The 19,017-nt window shown below is 46.7% G+C and overlaps 2 protein-coding genes across 4 annotated transcripts in view; both read right to left on the reverse strand.

The window, feature by feature from the left end:
- Window positions 1-19,017, reverse strand: part of DPF3 (D4, zinc and double PHD fingers, family 3) — a 279,416-nt gene that overhangs the window by 14,953 nt on the left and 245,446 nt on the right. The window lies entirely within an intron of this gene.
- On the reverse strand, window positions 11,072-12,476 carry LOC102256195 (E3 ubiquitin-protein ligase makorin-1). Its single transcript, XM_014539309.1, has 2 exons — window positions 11,885-12,476; window positions 11,072-11,526 (listed from the first exon to the last, which is right to left on the reverse strand). Exons 1-2 carry the CDS (start codon window positions 12,455-12,457, stop codon window positions 11,311-11,313), a joined length of 789 nt encoding a protein of 262 aa, XP_014394795.1. The 5' UTR covers window positions 12,458-12,476; the 3' UTR covers window positions 11,072-11,310.

Raw genomic sequence — 19,017 nt, forward strand, 5'->3', positions numbered from 1 at the left:
GGAAAGAGGGAGTGACTGCTAAGGAGAAAATTTGAGAGGGTTGGGGAACAAAGGAGGCAGGAAAATGGGGGGTGGAGAGGGATAGTGTAGAGATGCAAGAAATGTTGACAGGAAATTAGTTTGGAAGCTGATGCAGCTACCAGGAGAGACACAGGATGATTAAACTAAGGTGGGGATTTGAGAAATATTAAAGATATAATTGACAGGACTTAACTACTGTGTGAACTTCAGAAGAGTGGGAAGAGGGAGATGATGAGAATCATTCTCACGTTTCTGACCTAAGAAATTAGGTGGGCTGCAATGAAACTTATTCAGGTGAGGAAGACCACAGTGAACATACAGGGACCAACTGGAGGAGGGGAGGATTTGCTCTGTTGAATTTGGGAAGTCTGTGAGACTTCCGGTGGAAATGTCAGGTAGATAGTGAAATATGTGTATTTAGAGCTCAAAAGAGAAGTGTGAACTAGACGTTAAATTTAGAATTTTTGCTAAATGGGTGAGAATTAGTGAGATTATCTAGGAAAATAAAAAAGAGCACAAAGAAAGAAGAAAGGAGAGGAGAGAAAAATATCTAGGACCGAGCTTTGAGGAATCAAATATTTAAAGCTCAAAAGAAAGGATCAACAGAGAAAACCGAGAAGATGGCTAGAGAGGTAAGACCCAAACCAGGCAAGCATGGGGTCACAGCAGCTAAAGAAAAAATTTCAAGGAGAGGGTGGTCAGCCGAGTTGACTACCACAGGTTCTTGAGTTTGTCGTTGCTCAATAAAGGCCTGGCGTGAGGGAGAGTTGACAGATCAGAGCCAAAGCTGCCCCACTAATAGTAACACTCTTCACAGTGTCCTCTTCCCTCGGAAGGAAGGAAGGTCAGCACATTCCAGAGCAGAGCGTGGGGCAGGCCAACTGGAGCCGCCTCCGCAGGTGGGCATGGGGTGGGGCTGGGGGATGTGTGTGTTTCAAGCAGCCACCAACACTCCACAAATCTTTATTGAGAGCCAATTCTATGCTCAAGTTCTCTCAGACCACTGTGCTGAGCTCCGAAGACATTTCCTGGTATAGTTTTGAACCAGTGAACGGTAGCAAGTGGGTTTTGGAAACTCCTGTTGGAAGTCTCTGAAAAAGTCCCAAGGGCTTTCTCTGCGTTTCAGTCTTGAAAGTCATCAGCCTCCCCCCCCAAAGACCTTCAAACCTAACAGAAGGGAATGACAGTCACACAACACACCCCATGCTCCCCTACAAAATGTAGGACAAAAATGAGCCTCCATAAGATGTAAGACTAAGATGAGCCTCAGCTCTGGCTGCAGGCTCCTTCGCCTCAGAATTCAAGACCTCACTCAGTGTAAGAGGATGCAACTTCTCAACCAGGGAGGGTGAGGCACAAAAAGCCAAGTCACCCAACCAGCCGTTAGGAGGTACAAAAACTATGTCCAGAGCTAAGTCCTCCTGACTGTGCCACCATAACAGGCTGGTTACCTGTTGCCTGTCTCCAAAAGCTGGAAAAGTCACTTACCAGCTAGCACTGTAAAAATATAACTTATCTGTCATGGAAATGACTGCAATAATGCATACTGTTGGACAAAAGGAAGTTTCTAAGGAAAATGCTAGAAACCCATTTCTAGGTTTTACTGCTAGAACGCCTTATTTTTGCCCAGAACTAATTCCTAAAATCCTTAGAAGTAAAAGGATAATAGATATAGTCTTTCCAATTCAAGGGTGGTATAAAAAAAAAAAAAAGAGGTAGCACATTTGTTGTAAAGCAATTTACTTGTAGTCACTTGCTACTTAAAGATTCCTATCTTAATCTCTTCTGTAAAGTTAACCATCACTCTCTAATGCACTAGCTTGGAAATCTGGATTTTTAAATACTTCGTTTTCTTAAGGCAAGCAATCCATGCACTGCTATTTAAGTAGCCCATTGGATTGAAGGGAAAACAGCCCTCCCAGGTCCCCCCTGGGTGAGATGATTCAACGGGACATTTATAAGATTCCAATTACCAAAATGAACTTAGAAAGCAGGATGTGTGCATGATTCATCCTGGCCAGATCATTAAATACCAGTCCTTCCTGAACTGTTCCTCCAAATTCATTCTATCAGGAGGGTTCAGTAAATCTCCTGACTGCTGTGAGAAGGCATTCTCAATCCAGCCCCAACCCCGTCCAAAACTGACCTCCATCCTCCCAAAACATTGAACCAGGAAATGTAACTGATGGCAACCATGTGCGGAGACCTTACTTGTGGGCAGGGCTCTCAAGGCAATAGGGATTTGGCTTCAGGGGAAGAAAAGGGAAACCTGTGGGGTGTGAGGAGCTTCTCTGGAGGGAGAAGACTGTCCATGAGGCTGGCATGGATGGCCCTACCATCCACGGGACTCAGTGAAAAAGAGAAAGCAGGCATTTGAAGCAGTGACTGCCTCCTCGCCATCTGAAGGACACATCTCATGTCTTTTCAGAACCACGTACATAGATGCTGAGAATATTCCAGGGAGAGCATGTGGGATTTTGTGGTATTGGAGTGCGAAGGCACACAGACAAATACCCAAGCAAAATTAGTGTTAGTTTCACAGTCGTAGCTGCCTAAGTCCACACATGCGCATACACAACTGCCCACGCACGAATATTTCCAACCTTTTAGGGGTGAAAATATCTGCCCTTGTTGATTAAGCTCGCACTAGAAGTCATTAACCCGTCAGGATCACTCTATAGATTGTCGGTACAGTGAGAGAAACACGGTTCATCTTCAACGAACCTTGGGCAAAAAGAAATTGCTATGACATGTGTCTCTTACATTATGATCCTTATTAAAAGAGGTTTTTATTTTATTACTGCCAGTATTTAATTTTGACTAGGCTAAGCCACATCGCTGATTAAACTAGAGCTCCAGGAAAAGAACACATTATCTTGATAGGTATGTGCTGAAAACATAAATAAAACAGATACAAATAGACCGTGGAACTATCACGGTCTATTATTTATTCATTGTTAAATGATAACCACCTAATTATATTTTATTATCTTATTCATCAATGTTGATCTCTTAAACACTGATTTCTCAGGAAAGGAGAACTTAAATATCCCCTGTTTCTCAGGCAAGAAATTGTAAAACTCAAATTGTGCTCCTTGGTCTGATGCCTGGTTTATAGAAATTACATAATATAAAATGCGTAGGATCCTTCTAATCTGAAATAGCACCAAAAACAAGTCTCCACGAGCATTCATTAGAAAATAATTTGGCTCAAATTTCTAACCGTTCTCTATATTCATACACACATAAAAATTCCAATATTAACATATTGCAAAAATGTATAAGACACTTTAGCTAAAGAATTTATGCAAAGTGCAGTCAAATCTGAATCATCCATGCTAAAGAGTAATTTGAGGAGAAAAAAAATATTACTAGCTCACTTTGGGAAGCCATCTCATTCCATCAGATCCATTCCCCGCCCCCACCCTCCTTCACTTTGAGACCCGGCTCATAAGGTAGAGGGCATGAGGCTCTGAGTTGTCATAGTTAGTCTGTAAAAGGGTGAACCTTTAAGCAATCAAGAAGTTAATCCTGTGGAAATATATTATGACCAGTATGTTAACCAGGCACTGCCTCTTCACTGAATTATTTTTCAAGCCTGTTTTATAAACCTTCTGCAATGGTCCATCAGCTCCCCTCTCATCTGCCCCAAATTGACCAGAGTGGCACTCCAGAGGCACCTGCTCAGCTCCTTGTTTTCTGTATCATTGTTAATGTACTTCAAAGAGGAAAAAGAAAAGAAAAAGTGTGGAAAGGATAAGGACCAAACAAACAAAAAACACGTTAAAAATAAATGGCGGTGTGAGCCGTGGTTGCCTTTTGCTTGGCAAAAACACTTGACTGTGCAGCAAGCTCAACTGGACTTCGAGATCTGTTATCCTCTCTCTCTCCAGCTGTCAAACTCCAAGGCACCCAGGTACCATTCGGGAGGCAAACCACAGAGATTGTCCTGCTGATCATTATTATCAGTAGCCATACAAAGCACATACAAAGTGTTAGAGGCACTTTTAATGAGCTAAACAGCTACAGGCTCATGGGCCATTCTCAAATAGCCCTAGAAATTCCCCAAATTTTCATGGTCAAGTATGGTCCAAGATAGTCTCATCTATAACCTGAGGGCATTGTGATTGATCCTCTTAAAGTGAAATAATGAGATGGAACAGCCTGGACCTGGCTTATATAATTTACCTGTCTGGCCCAGCTTGGTGTCAAGGCACAGCCCTAGAAGGATGTCAAGAGCCACAGAACGATCCCAGAGCCCCCAGTTAGTCGCTGCACTGAGGACCATAGATAATTCATTCATATATTCATTCTCTCAACATTGTTTGTTGACTGAATAAATGTAGCAGGCACTCTTCTAGGCACTGGGGACACAGCAATGAGGGAAACCACCCTGCCCTCCTGGAGCAAGAACCACAATTTCAGATATATTGCAGCATCTGTGTCCCTTGGACAAGACCCTTTGCCTCTCTGGGCATTAGTTTGCCAATTGTGAAAGGATAGGAATCTCCTATCCATGAAGCTGTGGCTCTGTCCATGCCACCCTAAACAGCATTTTTAGAAATACTATTGATCCGAAGTTGCCCAGCTGATTGATGGGATAAATAAGCCTTCTAAAACTTGCCTACTAAAACTCAAAGTGGAAAAAAAAATAAGAAGAAAATTAAAATAAGCAGTCGGTACTGCTAGAATTTATGCCAACTTTTCCACTAGACTAGCCCAATCCTGGTTCAGTTCTGTGACAGAAAACAAAAGAAATCTAGAACCTAAAAAGCACTCTCATCAACTGTACCACCCACCCCCAGTCAGTAAAATGGGCTGAACACATGGGTTATCAATGAATCCTCAGGCAGAGAGGCCTTGGGTAAGGTTTCATCCATGAGGAATAGCAGATCTGCATTGAGCTGTCATGTGAAAGTGAGCAGATAATGCCAGGCAGGGTGTCAAAGTAGAGAGACACCAATATGAGCAGCTCAGGTTGACTATCCTTTTAAATCTTTAGCTGAAAAGGAGGATTGTAGGTAACCCTCTGCCCCTTATGCAGGTATAAAGATCTGAATTTCACTCTGTCACGATTCCTAGGTTGAGGCACCGAGTAGCTGATAACACTGTAGTGGAAACGGAGTCGGTAAGCTTACAGAAAGCTGTAATCCCATTTCGGCACATTGTGTTTGTTGTGCAGATGAGACATTCCGTGGAGATGGCCAGGAGCCAATGAGAAAATATGGGTCTGTATTCAGGAAAGAGGACCAGGCTAGAGAAACAGACTTAGAAATCATCATGTGTGAGCAGCAGATGAAGCCTTGGCACTTGGTGAGACACTCAGGGAGAGGCCACAAAATGAAAAGTAACATGGACCTCGTGGGGGAGGTGGGGCGAGGGGGGGGGGGGGGGGGGGGGGGGGTATAATCACTTAACTGAAGGCATTAAAGGGCATCAGGAAGAGAACTCAGTGAGAGAAACAGAGATGATGTGGTCACAAAGGAGGAGGAGAACCTGGAAAGCTCTTCATGGCGTCCAAGGAAGAGGACAAGATGGCCACCACCATCAAGAGAGAGATGAAGCAAGGTAAGAACTGGAGAGAACGTATTACCCTGAGTCACTGATGATTCGAATTAAAATCATCTCCAGGAGTAGTGGGCCCTCATGCCTCTCTGGATGACAGGATGGTTTCCATGTTGTAGAAGAAAGAATTCATGAGATCATCCCACAACATGCTTCTCCTTCCACAGGCTTGTCCATCACGCTCAAGCTTAAAGGCACCATGTAAAATAGTCTCACGAATATTATCTTTGTCTGATTCCATTTGTTGATATCAGGGGTCATTTTTTGTTTTTGTTTTTGTTTTTTGTTTTTGTTTTTGTTTTTGTGTAGGTTCCACGGCTTAAGGTAGGTCCTCCCAGCATCAGTTTCCATTCTTGCCCAAGGAGATGCACCAAGTCTCTGGAAGCCAGTTCTTTCCTTCTGACCTTTTGAAGCTCTTCAATTCTAGGTGTTGGAGCCCTGCCTGCAAGGCTGGGGCGGGTCCTGGTGGAGGTTTCTTCCACGGCTCCAGGCTCTGCACACTCCAGGAATGCCCGGATCCAGGGGGGAAGTTGATGCCACAGGCAGGAGATCTGAATTGCCAGTCAGATTGAATGGGGAGTGGAGAATGGAAATGATCCCCAGGCACCAATATTGGTGGTTATGGTAGTTTTGTGTGTGTTTTTAATGACTATAAATTCTTTGATCCTCTGCTTTTCAAGAAGTGTTGGCTATGCCCCAACTCTTGATTTAACAAATATAGTAAAGAGAAAGTGATGATATGCAACTTTGGAAACTAAGCTATAAAAAGGTCCTCATGCCCTAGTAGGATTGGCTCAGTGGTTAGAGTGTCGGCCAGCTGACTGAAGGGTCCTGCGTTCGATTCCAGTCAAGGGCATGTACCTCAGTTGCAGGCTCGATCCCAGGCCCGACTGTATGCTTGCAGGAGGCAACCAATTGATGGGTCTCTCTCACATCAATGTTTCTCTGTCTATCCTCCTCCCTTTCACTCTCTTTAAATATCAATGGAAAAATACCCTTGGGTGAGGATTAACAACAACAAAAAAGGCACTCAGGTTTCCATTTCTCTCTCTCTCTATCTATCTATCTATCTATCTATCTCTACCTACCTACCTATACCTATACCTATACCTATACCCATACCCATACCCATACCTATACCTATACCTATACCTATACCTATACCTATACCGCTCTCTCCCCTCACTCTGGAAGAAACCAAGTTTTGTGTTATGAGCTGCCCTATGGAAAGGTCCACATGACAACAAACTGAGAGGGCATCTGGCCAACAGCCAGCAAAGATCTGAGGTTCTCAGTTCAACAGCCCAAGAGGAACTGAGGCCTATCAACAACCTGTGAGGAAACTTGGAAGCAACTCCTTCAGCCCCAGTCAGGTCTTGAGTGACTGCAGCCCCAAACATCGCTTAACTACCACCTCATCAGAGAACATGGGCCAAAACCACCCAGCTAAGCCATTCCCAGACGCCTGAACCTCAGAAACTATGAGACAATAAGTGTGTGTTGTTCTAAGCTGCTGAGCTTGGGGATAATTTGTTACACAGCAATAGATAACTCACACACTAGCTAAGGAGGAACAGTAAGGTGTCTGGAGGAAAGACTCTAGAAAAACCAGACATTTGACAGGATTCCTGCTTAGACTGAGTCCCAGTACTGGGTTGAACAGTGAAGGGTGGAAGTGGGTTTTAGGATGTTATCTCATTTCAATCCTCCATGGAGGGCTATTTTTTTGAATGAATCTTCTTTAAAAGAGCTAATAGTGGGAACTAAGATAATTTAAGTGACAGTGTAGGGACTAAAAAAGAAGTGAATAGGTGTGAAACCACACAGTGCACAAGAGCACCCACAGTTTCCTGGGCCCAACCTGTTTGCACAGTGTGGGCAGGAGGGCAGCCTCTCCACCAAAGAAGCTACCATCTTTGGCTTCTAGTCTTGCCCTCTGTTTCCCCGTCTGGCCCTTACCCTGCTCACCCTCCTTCCACCTTCCTGAGCCCATCTCCCACCTTTAACAGATTTCTATTTAGGTTCCTGGAACAAGTCCCCCATATTAGAAAGTCAGGGATGTCCTGGAAGTTCAACAAGTCAGTTGAACAACTGACAGTCAGTATTTTGGCCTCAAGAAAGTGGTGCTTGGATATCTTCATGATAATTACTCATCACATTCTCAAGTAAATACCTTTATATTCACTGCTTTCATTTGATTCCCCACAACCATCCTGTGAAGTAGGCAGAACAGATATAGATACTCCTGATTTACAGGTGAGGAAGCTGAGGCTCAGAACGGCTTAGAGAGTCAGCAAGCAGTGGAGCCAGGGCTCAAATCTATGCCTTTACACTCCCGTCTTGTGGGCCTTTTACTCAACCCCTCAGTCTCTCACTACATGTTCCAAGACGGCCAACCCAAATGTAGTTTTAGCCTTACACTAAGTTGTTAAATCTAACATTTCCCCTTTATTCGCAAGAGGTTTGCTAAAGCACAGTAGTGTAGGGCAGTGGATTTCTTTGTGCCTCAGTTGCCCCAGTTTGAACCATACAAAGTGGACCAGCTGTTTATCCCTGATTGGGCCTCAGTGTTCATGCCTCTAGCAAAGTCCCTCAGGAAGCTGGGCCTGCTCCCGTGAGGCAGGGCATCAAGTCCTCACCATTTGGCAGTGACTACGCCTGAAAACCCTGAGGAAGATTCGCCCAGAAGTGAATCAGTCCAGCCACACAAAGGGGCACTGGAGGCTGCCGGAAATAGGTCAGCAGACCATGGTGGCATTATTGGGCTTTGGCTCCTGAGACTATCAACAGAGGTTCCCAGTCTCATTGGCCACAACTCCTCTGCCAGAAGCTGGCGTGAGGACCTCCCTATCCCACACATGGGCCACCTATCCCCCACAGGGAGCTAGTTGTCCTGGTCCTTCCTGGGGCCAGCCTGAATGGCCTGCCTATCACCTTCTCTCTCTTTGGAGACTCTGAGAGGAGCACAAAAAGACATCTGGCATCCAAAGCCAATTTCACATCAGCCCCAGACACCTCCATTACACTGTCAGACAAGGAAGGACATGAATGCTCCTTACTCACCTCATCCAGGACAAGAACAAAAGAGCAGACAGAAAGGGCCCCCATTTTTGCAATCACCATACTATACCACAGCCCCAAAGCCCCAAAAAGGTTCACGAACTCCTTTGAATTCTTTTCCCTCTTCATCCCCTGATTCTCCCAAGTCAATAATTCACTTTCCAATTTGCAATGGCAGGAGAATGGGAAAAGGAGATGGGGATGGGGATGGTGACAGCCAGCTTCCCCGGAAGCCTCTCACCCAGGTTCCTTGAGCCACAAGGTCCATAATGTCCTTCAACACCCTCAACAAGGAGACAGACATCATGCTGAACCAACACTGCTTAAAAGAGAAACATCCTCAGGCTCCATGGGAGCACGTCAAAACCCAGCACCATCTGGCCTTGTATTCACTCAGCATTTATTCCAAACCCCAACCCAGAGCCACCCTCCGCCCCTCACTTGATCTACACCTTTGGCTACTCAATCCAACTGACAAAGCATTTTCCACCAGCCAAATCCTCATCTAAATTAATCTGGTTTTCTCTTATAATTAAACAAGTATTTATCCAACAAATTCATAAATGAGAACTGACCTCACTGTTTATTTGGAAAGCTGGAGGAGTTGGTTGTACATGGGCTTTATCTTTTTCCTCTAGATAAACTAGAGAGTTGAGATACTACAGGACAAAGCAAATCAATGGCTATTTCCAGTTACCAGCATTTGTCTTCCGATTTAATAGAAATGATGCCCTAAGACACGAAGTCTCTTCAGTACAAACACTCATCGATATTAAAGTGATGCAGGAGAGCCCTTCCTGGTGCTTTGTAAATGTGGACAAGAGCATCCCAACTGTTTGAAGATTCACAAAGCCCCTCAAGAGGAGTGGTGATCAACTCCATCCCAGAACCAGCAAGAAGAAGTCACCCAAGGAATAGGTGAGAGAATTAGGAATACGTCATGGGAAATCTGACCTCCCTCAGGGATCACTAAATGTGTGGGACATATGCCACTATGCCATCCCATACTGTGGCAGACTTCACTAGTCAAGTCAACAATCTCTTCCAATCCTCATGTCTGAGACCTTAGGATCCTTCTCAACACAGCACTGCAAACAGCTTGCACCACTGAGTTTTCACACAAGAGGAAACCTAGGGGCCACCTCTGAGCTGGAAGCTATTAAGCTTAATAGGTTATGAGCCTCATGTGAGAATTAAGGATTCAAACCTTAAGCAGGTCACCAATCGAATACATATTTTTTTTAGGGTTTTTTATGTTTTATTTGGGAAAGTGCTTCTTACAAAAGGGCAGCTGTAAAATACAGAGACCTCTGTAACAATGACTTGTTTTTCTTAAAGTGAAAGAATGGGTGGGATCCAAGGAATCAAAAGCAGTCGATGGGACAACTTAGGAGCATCTCCAAGTTATTTTCAGGAAACAGCAACAAAATTCAAGCTAAATTTTTCAATCAAGGAATTCTAACAATTTAGCTTGTCTTGGGAATTACCAACCCAACCCCACCCCCCTTGAGTGGGAAAGCATAACTTATGACTGCAAACCAATGACTCCACTATAAGAAACACCTTAGAACACAGTTTTGAATCACATCTGTCTACCTGCAAAGTACAGGGATGGAATGAGACACATACCCACAAAAACACAAAAACCTCACAACAAAACCCCTCAAGCGAGGACAAAGGTTTGCCAAAAGGTGCCTGAACTGGAGAGGGTAAGAGATCATTAAGCATTAAATACAACTGTGTATCCACAACCCCGTTTTGTGTTAAGAAATGAGATAACCAGATAGTTTTACCCTCTATGGCTAAGCCCATTTATTCATATAGACAGACAAAGCTAGCACTGCTCTAGTAACGGCTACCAACATACTGCTTTGTCCTGTAAGATCTAGTCACCACACGAGGCTGAACCACTAAGCCAAGGTTTTCCACTAAGGCTAAGGATGCTGCATCTTTGCAGGGATGAAAAGCTTACCACACACTCATACTCACATATACCAAATCTATCAGCTCTTGGGAGTCAACCTCAATTCTGCATTTCATTTATGCCAGTATATCTTTTATATGTGTTCTTCCAGAATATTCCTGTCATACTAAACAGCAAAAATCTCAACACATTCGCACCTGGTTATGGTTACCCAGTAGTTATTACTTGTGTGCAATAAAACAAGAGACTGAAACCACAGAACAAGTGCACAGGGTGGGGACTGTTGGATAAGGAACAGATATAAAAACACAGATGTGCAGATCTCACCAGAAACCTCAAATATCCGCCTCTAAGTCTGTAGCACAGGCTACTTGCCACATTCAGATCCTTCACCCATCACCCCTCATACAGGGCCAATGCTGCTACTTTTGAACACCCTCCAACTGTGTGAATCTGGTTGAAAACAGATGACGCAACAAACCTACACTAACTGTCTGACAGTTAAGTTCGTGTTACAAAAAACTAACTTTAAGGTTTATTTTTGTAACTTTTTAACCAGAGGAAACAACATACTCCTTGGGGAAAGGTGAGGGAGTAAGAAGACAGGCCCTGGGTACGAAGTATTACGACAGCACCTGGAGTTGCTAGGCCTGCCTAGGAGACACGGGCACTGCCACACCACCACAGGGGACAGCCACTGTCTGGGCTCAGCAGACCAGTTCCCACGCCACGCAAAGCTGCTATAGGTCCAAGTCATAAAAGTCTTCCAGCTCATCGTGAAACAAGTCCCACTCGTCTTCAGAGTCTGTCAGCTCGTCGTCGTCGTCCCCACCTGCAGCCAAAAGCATAAGCAACATCTCGCCCAGCTCAAAGGTGACAACCTCTTCTTCATCGTCAAAGGGGTTGCTGTTCTCTCTTTCCTCAATGAGCTCCCAGAAGTGGTTCCTTCGTTGGGCCTGTAAAAAACAAGGCCATGATAGGGGTGGCACTGTCGAGTGGTATCTTCTATTCTCTCCTTTCTAAGACAAAACGTCCAGCACACCAGAGGGCATGGAGAACCCGACTTCTCGTTTAGGGTTCCATTTTACCAATTCCTCCCCTCTGGCTACATGATGCACAGGTTTAGACTAGAGTTTTAAGCGTTCTAGCTCTTCCTCTCATGCCCCTCCCAGTCTCCTGAGGTTGGTTTCCTGCTTTAATACTCTAGTTTCGCTCCCAGACCTGAGTGTTAACTTTCTCCTTCCCCTACCCCAATCTGTGCAGGACTCACTGAGATGGTGGGATTTTCCCTTCTTTAAAAAAAGTGAGAATTACCCGGTATCTGCTTGATGTTCCCACTTTCTGTCTCTGTGGCTCCTCTCTACGGCCATCGGGGTACGCATGCTTGTAAAAACAGTTCCCTCCAAATGGGCAGCTCCCACGTCCCTCCCCGTAGCGGCACTCTCCCACCGCTGCATAGGGACAGAGCTGCTTCTTCGTGTCCACAGCTGTTGGCTCCTTCTCTGGTTCTTCCTTGGTCACTGAGCCCTGCAGGGGTGTACGGCCACAGTAGGGCTGCCCAGGAACAAACTCAATGGCATTCACCCAGTCTTCTGAACCTGCTCCTACAGTTGCAAAGTTTGAATTTGACTCAGCCTCGCCTGTATTCATTTCAACAATCGGTCCAACTACTGGTGAGAGACTTGAGGAAGCAGCAAGGGATGGTTTTGCAGTTAGATCTGTAGCAGTTGCTTCTTCCTGTTTCAATGGTTTGCTATGTTCGTATCTGCAGCGGCCTCCGTAAATACAGTACCCTCGCTGAAAATACTTGCACAGCACACCGTATGGACTGTCAGAGAGGTCATGCGAGTAGCGACAGGTATCTCCTTCCTTACAAACCCCATGCATGAAATACCTGCAAGGCTGGTCTCGGAAGGAATGGGTGTCCTCCGTGCCACGTGGGAGTTACTAAAGGATTCTAGGATGGAGCAGGATGACTCTCGAATACATATTTAACTCCTGTTTTCCTTTCTATGAGTCGAACACCTTATCAGAATAACTAGGACCTTAAACCAAATGGTTTTGTGGTTGGACTGACAGACAGGATTCCCAATTGCATACTTCTGTTATTACAGAAAATAATCTGGAAGACTTCTAACACACGGTTTTTAAAAATAGTGGTTAATATATCACTCCTTCATTAAGGAATTCCTGTTTTTCTCATTGCCCAGGGCAGGAAGTAACTTCCTTAGTCTCATACGCCTCTTTGCTGTCAGGTCATAACTGCCCTTTTAGATCCGTCTTCTTTTACAACCACAGGCCCAACCACCACTGGATCCTATGCAACAGTCAGACAGAGAAGCACTTGCCATGTTCCTTCTCCCCCGCCCCACCCCACCAAAATCATCGCTCTTTTTACACGTCACACTTTTGTACACAAAGATCGCACTGTCCTTAGTCTGACTCCATTCACAGCCAAACCTGTCAAGCAGGTTGTCTACACTCTGGCTGCCTGAAGTGTGGTCCATGGGCCAGCAGCATGAGCATCACCTGGAAGTCTGTTAGACACGCCCAGCCCAGACCTCCTGAACCTCAATCTGCATTTAGACAAGATCCCTGGGTGACTCACACGCACAGTGGATTTTGACATGTACTGTTCTAATTTCACTCCCTTCCTTTCTGGGATACCCACTCAGTCTTCATTCTCTCTCCTCTGACTGCCCTCCCCACCTCTCCACCAAAACAACTCACATCAAATGAGTGAATGTCAATTCATCCTATATAATAAAAGGCTAATATGCAAATCAACTGAACGGCAGAACAACCGGTCGCTATGACGCGCACTGACCACCAGGGGGCAGACACTCAATGCAGGAGCTGCCCCCTGGTGGTCAGTGCACTCCCACAGGGGGAGCGCCGCTCAGCCAGAAGTCCTGAGCTGGGCTCACGGCTGACGAGCACAGCTGCGGTGACAGGAGCCTCTTCTCCCGCCAAGGCAGTGCTAAGCCATCAGTTGGACATCCCCCGAGGGCTCCTAGACTGCAAGAGGGCACAGGAGGGGTGAGGGACCCCACCCTCCACACCCCCGTGCATGAATTTCGTGCACAGGGCCTCCAATATGAATAAAAGAACCAAGAAAATACCACTTCCACCCTTTGCTTTCCCTGGGAACCTCTAGTCATCTGTCAAGACCAGCCTGAGTGGCCTCACTTCTGGGAAGCCTTTTTTGCTCTCCAAAGCAGACAAGGAAACCCAAGAGCTGGGAGGCTGGGGAAACTGCCCGACTCTACACCCAGCACACACGCACAGCATCCCCAGTGCCATGCTGCAGAACGCCATCAGGAATGACCAGCCCTCAAAAGCCCTTTGGGGCCTGACCGGTTTGGCTCAGTGGATAGAGCGTTGGCCTGCGGACTGAAGGGTCCCAGGTTCGATTCTGGTCAAGGGCATATGCCTTGGTTGCAGGCACATCCCCAGTGGGAGGTGTGCAGGAGGCAGCTGATCAATGTTTCTCTCTCATTGATGTTTCTAACTCTATACATTTTTTTAAAAAGCCCTTTGGGGCAACAGTCAGGGGCAGAGCTTCATGGCTGGAAGCGGAATGGTGAGTCTAAAAGTCCTGGGTGGCCAAGTCCCATGTGGGCTGATCTAAATCAGGTTCCCTGTTCAGGTTCTCACCCTCTGATGCCCACTCTACCAGCCTCTCAGTCCCCCTGAAGACCCTTCTCCACTCTTCTTCCTTCAACACACATACCAAGCACCCATCTCTCCCCCTCTCCTTGCCTCGAGGAGGAATTTTTCCTTTTCCTTTGGACAACAGGATCCCAGAAAGGAACTGTCGGTCTCTGGTCCTCCCATTTCCCCAGCAGTGCCATCCTGTTGACCCAGTGGCTTCCAAACTTGAGTGCATACACATGCAGGTCCCTGGCCCAAGGAGCTGGAAACCTGCCATTCAGCTGGTGCCGAGGTGGTCCTGATGTAGGAGCCCGGGGCCCCACTTGGTGACCCTCTGCCTCCCAGATTCTCCTTGAGGTTCCTGCATGTGGGACCACTAGCAAGTCTACCAGCGGCTTGTGACCTAGGTCTGCCTTGGTCAAATGCGGGCTCCAAACCATTTCCTGCCCACCTCATCCTTCTACTGTGAGGATCACGGCAACAGGGTATGTGCTACTGTTTTGTTAGACTGGAAAACATGTTGAAAAAAATAATAGGCAAGATTTTACCACTCTTCTGCTTTGTTTTGGCGCCAAGAAATAAACGTCTATTCCCATTCCCAGAAATTCTGTATTTCTCTCAACCTCATAGCCTATTGTCAACATTCTCTTAAGTGTTGTAGACAGCCCTGTGATTATTGGATGTAGAGGATGTCAATTCATATTGGCCAGCGTCCAGGCAGATGCTGTCTTCCTGATGGGAGTTCTGTTTGCCAGAAACCTGTGGGTCTTGTGCATAAACAAGAGGCCTTCGCTTCCTTTCAGCAGCTTGAGACAGGCAACATATGCTCTCTGCCCAAGATAAGGCTGTTTAGATGACCAACTAAACTTAGAATATTTCCTCTGTATCAATACAAACATACACAGATGCCCATCCCACTGTTTGTGAATGATCCAATGGAGGTAGGAAAGACTTAAGATATTATTTCCACTGTCTCATCATTAACCATTGAATATCTTTACAATGTAATTTAATTGTGCTCATTAAATTGTGAATAAGTTAAACAGTTACAAAACAAGCATTGCTTTTTGCCATTTTCTATTTTAGTGTCTATTCAACTATTTTAAGGGAAATATATCTTAGCAAAACTCCAAAGAGAACACTAGTAATAGCCAGCTTGGTCCTAAGTTATTCAGAATACCATCAACTCTTTTTTTTTTTTAATTGATTTTAGAGAGAGAGGCAGGAGAGAGAAAAAGAGAGAGAGAGAGAGATTTGCTGCTCTGCCCACTTATAAACTCACTGGTTGCTTCCGGAATATACTCCAACAGGAGATCGAACCTCAACCTCAGCATATTAGGAGGACACTCCAACCAACTGAACCACCCAGCCAGGCAGGATACCATCAATTCTTTAAACTCATGGGAAGCTCCAATCCACTGACACACCACTTCTCACCACATACCACCCTCTCTGTCATCGCCTCTCATGCACCCATAACCACAGACTCCATTCCATCCTTAAAATCACATCCTTGCATAGATCTGCTTACCCCCTTCTCCCTGTTTCCTCCTTACCCTCACTCCAGTCAAGCCCAAGCCTCCACCTGAACCCAAGCAGAGAAAAGCACATCCCTGTGCTGACCAGTCTCCATTTAAATAGTGACCACAAATCTTGGCTGTGCTCCCATATTTCCCCGGTCAAATTACTCTCCCACATCTCTCCACCTTCTCAAATATCCCACACCTCACATTCCTTCCTCATACTCTCCTACTTAGTTGAAAAAATATATAAGGAATCAGAATAAACTATCTCATCTTCTCCATGCATAGCCACTCATGTCCCTACACTGTGCCCCCCTCCTATTATCAGGAATGAAATATCCTACTTGAGGCCAATCCCCCACCTGTGCCTGGATCCCAACCTCTCACACTCCCAGGGAACTCTGTTCCTCCTATGATTCCTTCTGGCATCATCACTTTTTCTCTCTAGTTCACCATTCTGCCAGCATGCAAATATGTTGTAAGAGCTCCCATCTTTCAAAGAGACCCTTCCCAATGAACACACCCCTCTTTGAGGGCCCAGTTCCTGCTCCTCTTTTTAGCACAACTCCTTCAAAGGGAGCTCTTTGAAGTGCTCCATTTCCCTTCCACACACTCTCCTCCACACACTCACCTGTCCTTCCCGGCTGCCCCTTCTCAGCCTCCTTTGCTGGATCCTTCTCTTCTCTCTTACTCCAAACATCTCTTTTTACCTAGTTAAACTCACTTCCCCTAAATATCATCTACACAATTGTAACACACAAATTGATGTCTCCAGCACAGACCTCTCCCCTTGGTTCCAGACTCATAAATCCACTTGTCATGATGGTTAGGAACCCAAAGAATAGAAAGCAAGAAAGGTTCAAGATGGTGACATTCTCATCTCAAGGGGGTGATGGGGACCCTGCAGCCAGCGGGGGGCCTTTGGTTGGGGGCTGTAGTACCCTCATGACGGGGGAGGTAGAACTCACAGAAAACAGAGAACTAGCTGGATGGCACCAGCTCTCAGAACTGCCAGGATGCACTTTGGATCCTGAATAAGTAAAGAGGTCTCAGCATCATGAGAACAGAGAGGAGAGTTAAAGTGAGAAGAGGAAGAATCAGCCAATCGGGGGAAAACATTGGCGGCGGAAGAAAGGAGACAAAGAAGAGATGTGAGACAAGGAAGCTAGAGGAATGGGTAAGAGAATGAACTAAGAACAAGGTATCGGTCCTTACTTATTCAGAAGACACAACCAGAACTCTGGCCAAATTCCTAAAAAGATGCAGACTCAGTTCTGAATCTTCCCTAGCGGGTGTTTGTATTATTACTACTAACAGCCACAATTTATCAAGGTGCTTCCTGGACGCTAAGCACTTTGAACACACTTCCTCATTCGATTCTTAAAATAACCTGTGACTTGGGTGTCACTGTCCCCATTTTATGCAGAGCAGGGAAGTAACTCGCTCAACACAACCTCGCAGGGGGAGGGGGGTGACAGAGGCAGGATGCAAACCCACACTTATCCCAACATCCATGTGGGCCACACCACACGGCTCGGTCACAGAAACAGGCAGTGGGGACAGCCCTTCTCCTGACACCAGAGGCCCAGGGCCAAGGAGCAGCCTCCCCAGGGCACGGGCCTTCTGACCGACCAGCAGCTTCCCGACCCAGCGCTGCTTGTCTGCCCTGAGGTCCAGCTCTCCTCTTCACGCCCCAGGCCGTCCACACTCCAGCCTGCCCTTGAGGACCAGCAGGGTGGCATGAGGTCTTGGGGGAACTGCTCTCGCAGCTGTGGCAGCTAATCTAGGATCCCGGATTAACAGCACTCCAGGGAAATACCCCAGGTCGAAACCAGGTCAAGGCCATCTCCAAACCCTGCCCTCACAGAGTCAAAGGGGAGGAATGGAAAGGATTCAAGGCAAAGCAGTTCATTCACTCCCTGAAAGCGACAGAGGAGACAGCCTGGAGAAGAGGGAGCCGGAGGAGGAGCCCTGTGGGGGACAGAGCACCAACTGGGAGTCCAAAGCCTTGGGCTGCAAGGTCCACAGCAACCTCTGAGATCCTGGCAGTACCCTCCTGTGTCCCTTTCCTCCCTTGTGGACCAGCTCTGACGTCTCTTCTCTGTACCCAACAGCCTAGGACAGGCGGCACCCAAGCCAGCAGAGCTTCATCCGAAATAGTCCCAGCCTCGGGGGCTATGGGGCCTGCCCTCTGAAAGGCCAGAGCTGGGAGGCCAGAGCTGGGAGGCATCAACGATTCACTGCAGGCGTGCACCCCAACGGTGCCCCAGACCACACAGAACATGCCCTGTCCCACCCTAACCCATCTGCCCCTTCAATCAGGGAGTGAGGTGGGTGGAGTGGGTGGTCCTCAGACTCACAGGTGTGGGTAGGCAGAGGAGGCATCTACCTCCAAGACCTGATTAGTGGTCATGTTGGGTTGGGAGGGGGATAGAACCTGCTTTCTTCCCTCCACAGAGCCCTGTAGCAGTGCCTGAAACTTCCCCCATTGAAGTGACCCCAGTGGCTTAAGAACTTGCTTCCAAAAAGCTGCGGTTACAATGCAAACCAGTTTCTCAGACAGCATAGCATCATCACAGGTTCTGGACTTGGTCCCCTCAGAACCTGTCAGCACCAGAGGGAACCTTGGACCATCAGGTCCAAACCCTTATTTAAACACACAAGGAAACTGAGCCCCCCCTGCCCCAAATCTGTAGTGACTTATTCAGGGTCACAGGCCTGGTGGCAGCAGGGCTGGCACTCTAACCCAGGTCTCCTCAGTCTTTCCACAGCGTGGGCTGGCCCCTGGCAGTGTGCCCAGGTGGTCTGGAACCTTGGCATCTGAGCCTTTGGCTGCCCCTTCTGTTCAGCCAGCAAAGCAAACAGCTCCTGGGGCCTCGCCAGCTGACTGCTCCCTGGCTTGCCTTCTGGAAAGATGTGTGCACATCAAACCCTGCAGCCAGAACCTTCTCGGGCACCATCTTCTTGGCACCCAGCTCCCTTTTCACAGCCTCCTGGAGGGAGAAGTTTTGAGAAATGACAGCTCTAAAGGCGTTCAGAGAAATGGGGTCTCTAAGAAGCATTCCTGCCCAGCTGGTGTGGCTCAGTGGTTGAGCGTTGACCTATGAACCAGGAGGTCACAATTCAATTCCCAGTCAGGGCACATGCCCAGGTTGCAGGCTCCATCCCCAGTAGGAGCAGCCAATTGCTGGTTCTCTCTCATCACTGATGTTTTTATCTCTCTTTCCCTTCCTCTCTCTGAAATCAATAAAAACATATTTTTAAATAAAA

Source organism: Myotis brandtii, unplaced genomic scaffold (assembly GCF_000412655.1).
Source record: "Myotis brandtii unplaced genomic scaffold, ASM41265v1 scaffold213, whole genome shotgun sequence".
NCBI lineage: Eukaryota > Metazoa > Chordata > Mammalia > Chiroptera > Vespertilionidae > Myotis > Myotis brandtii.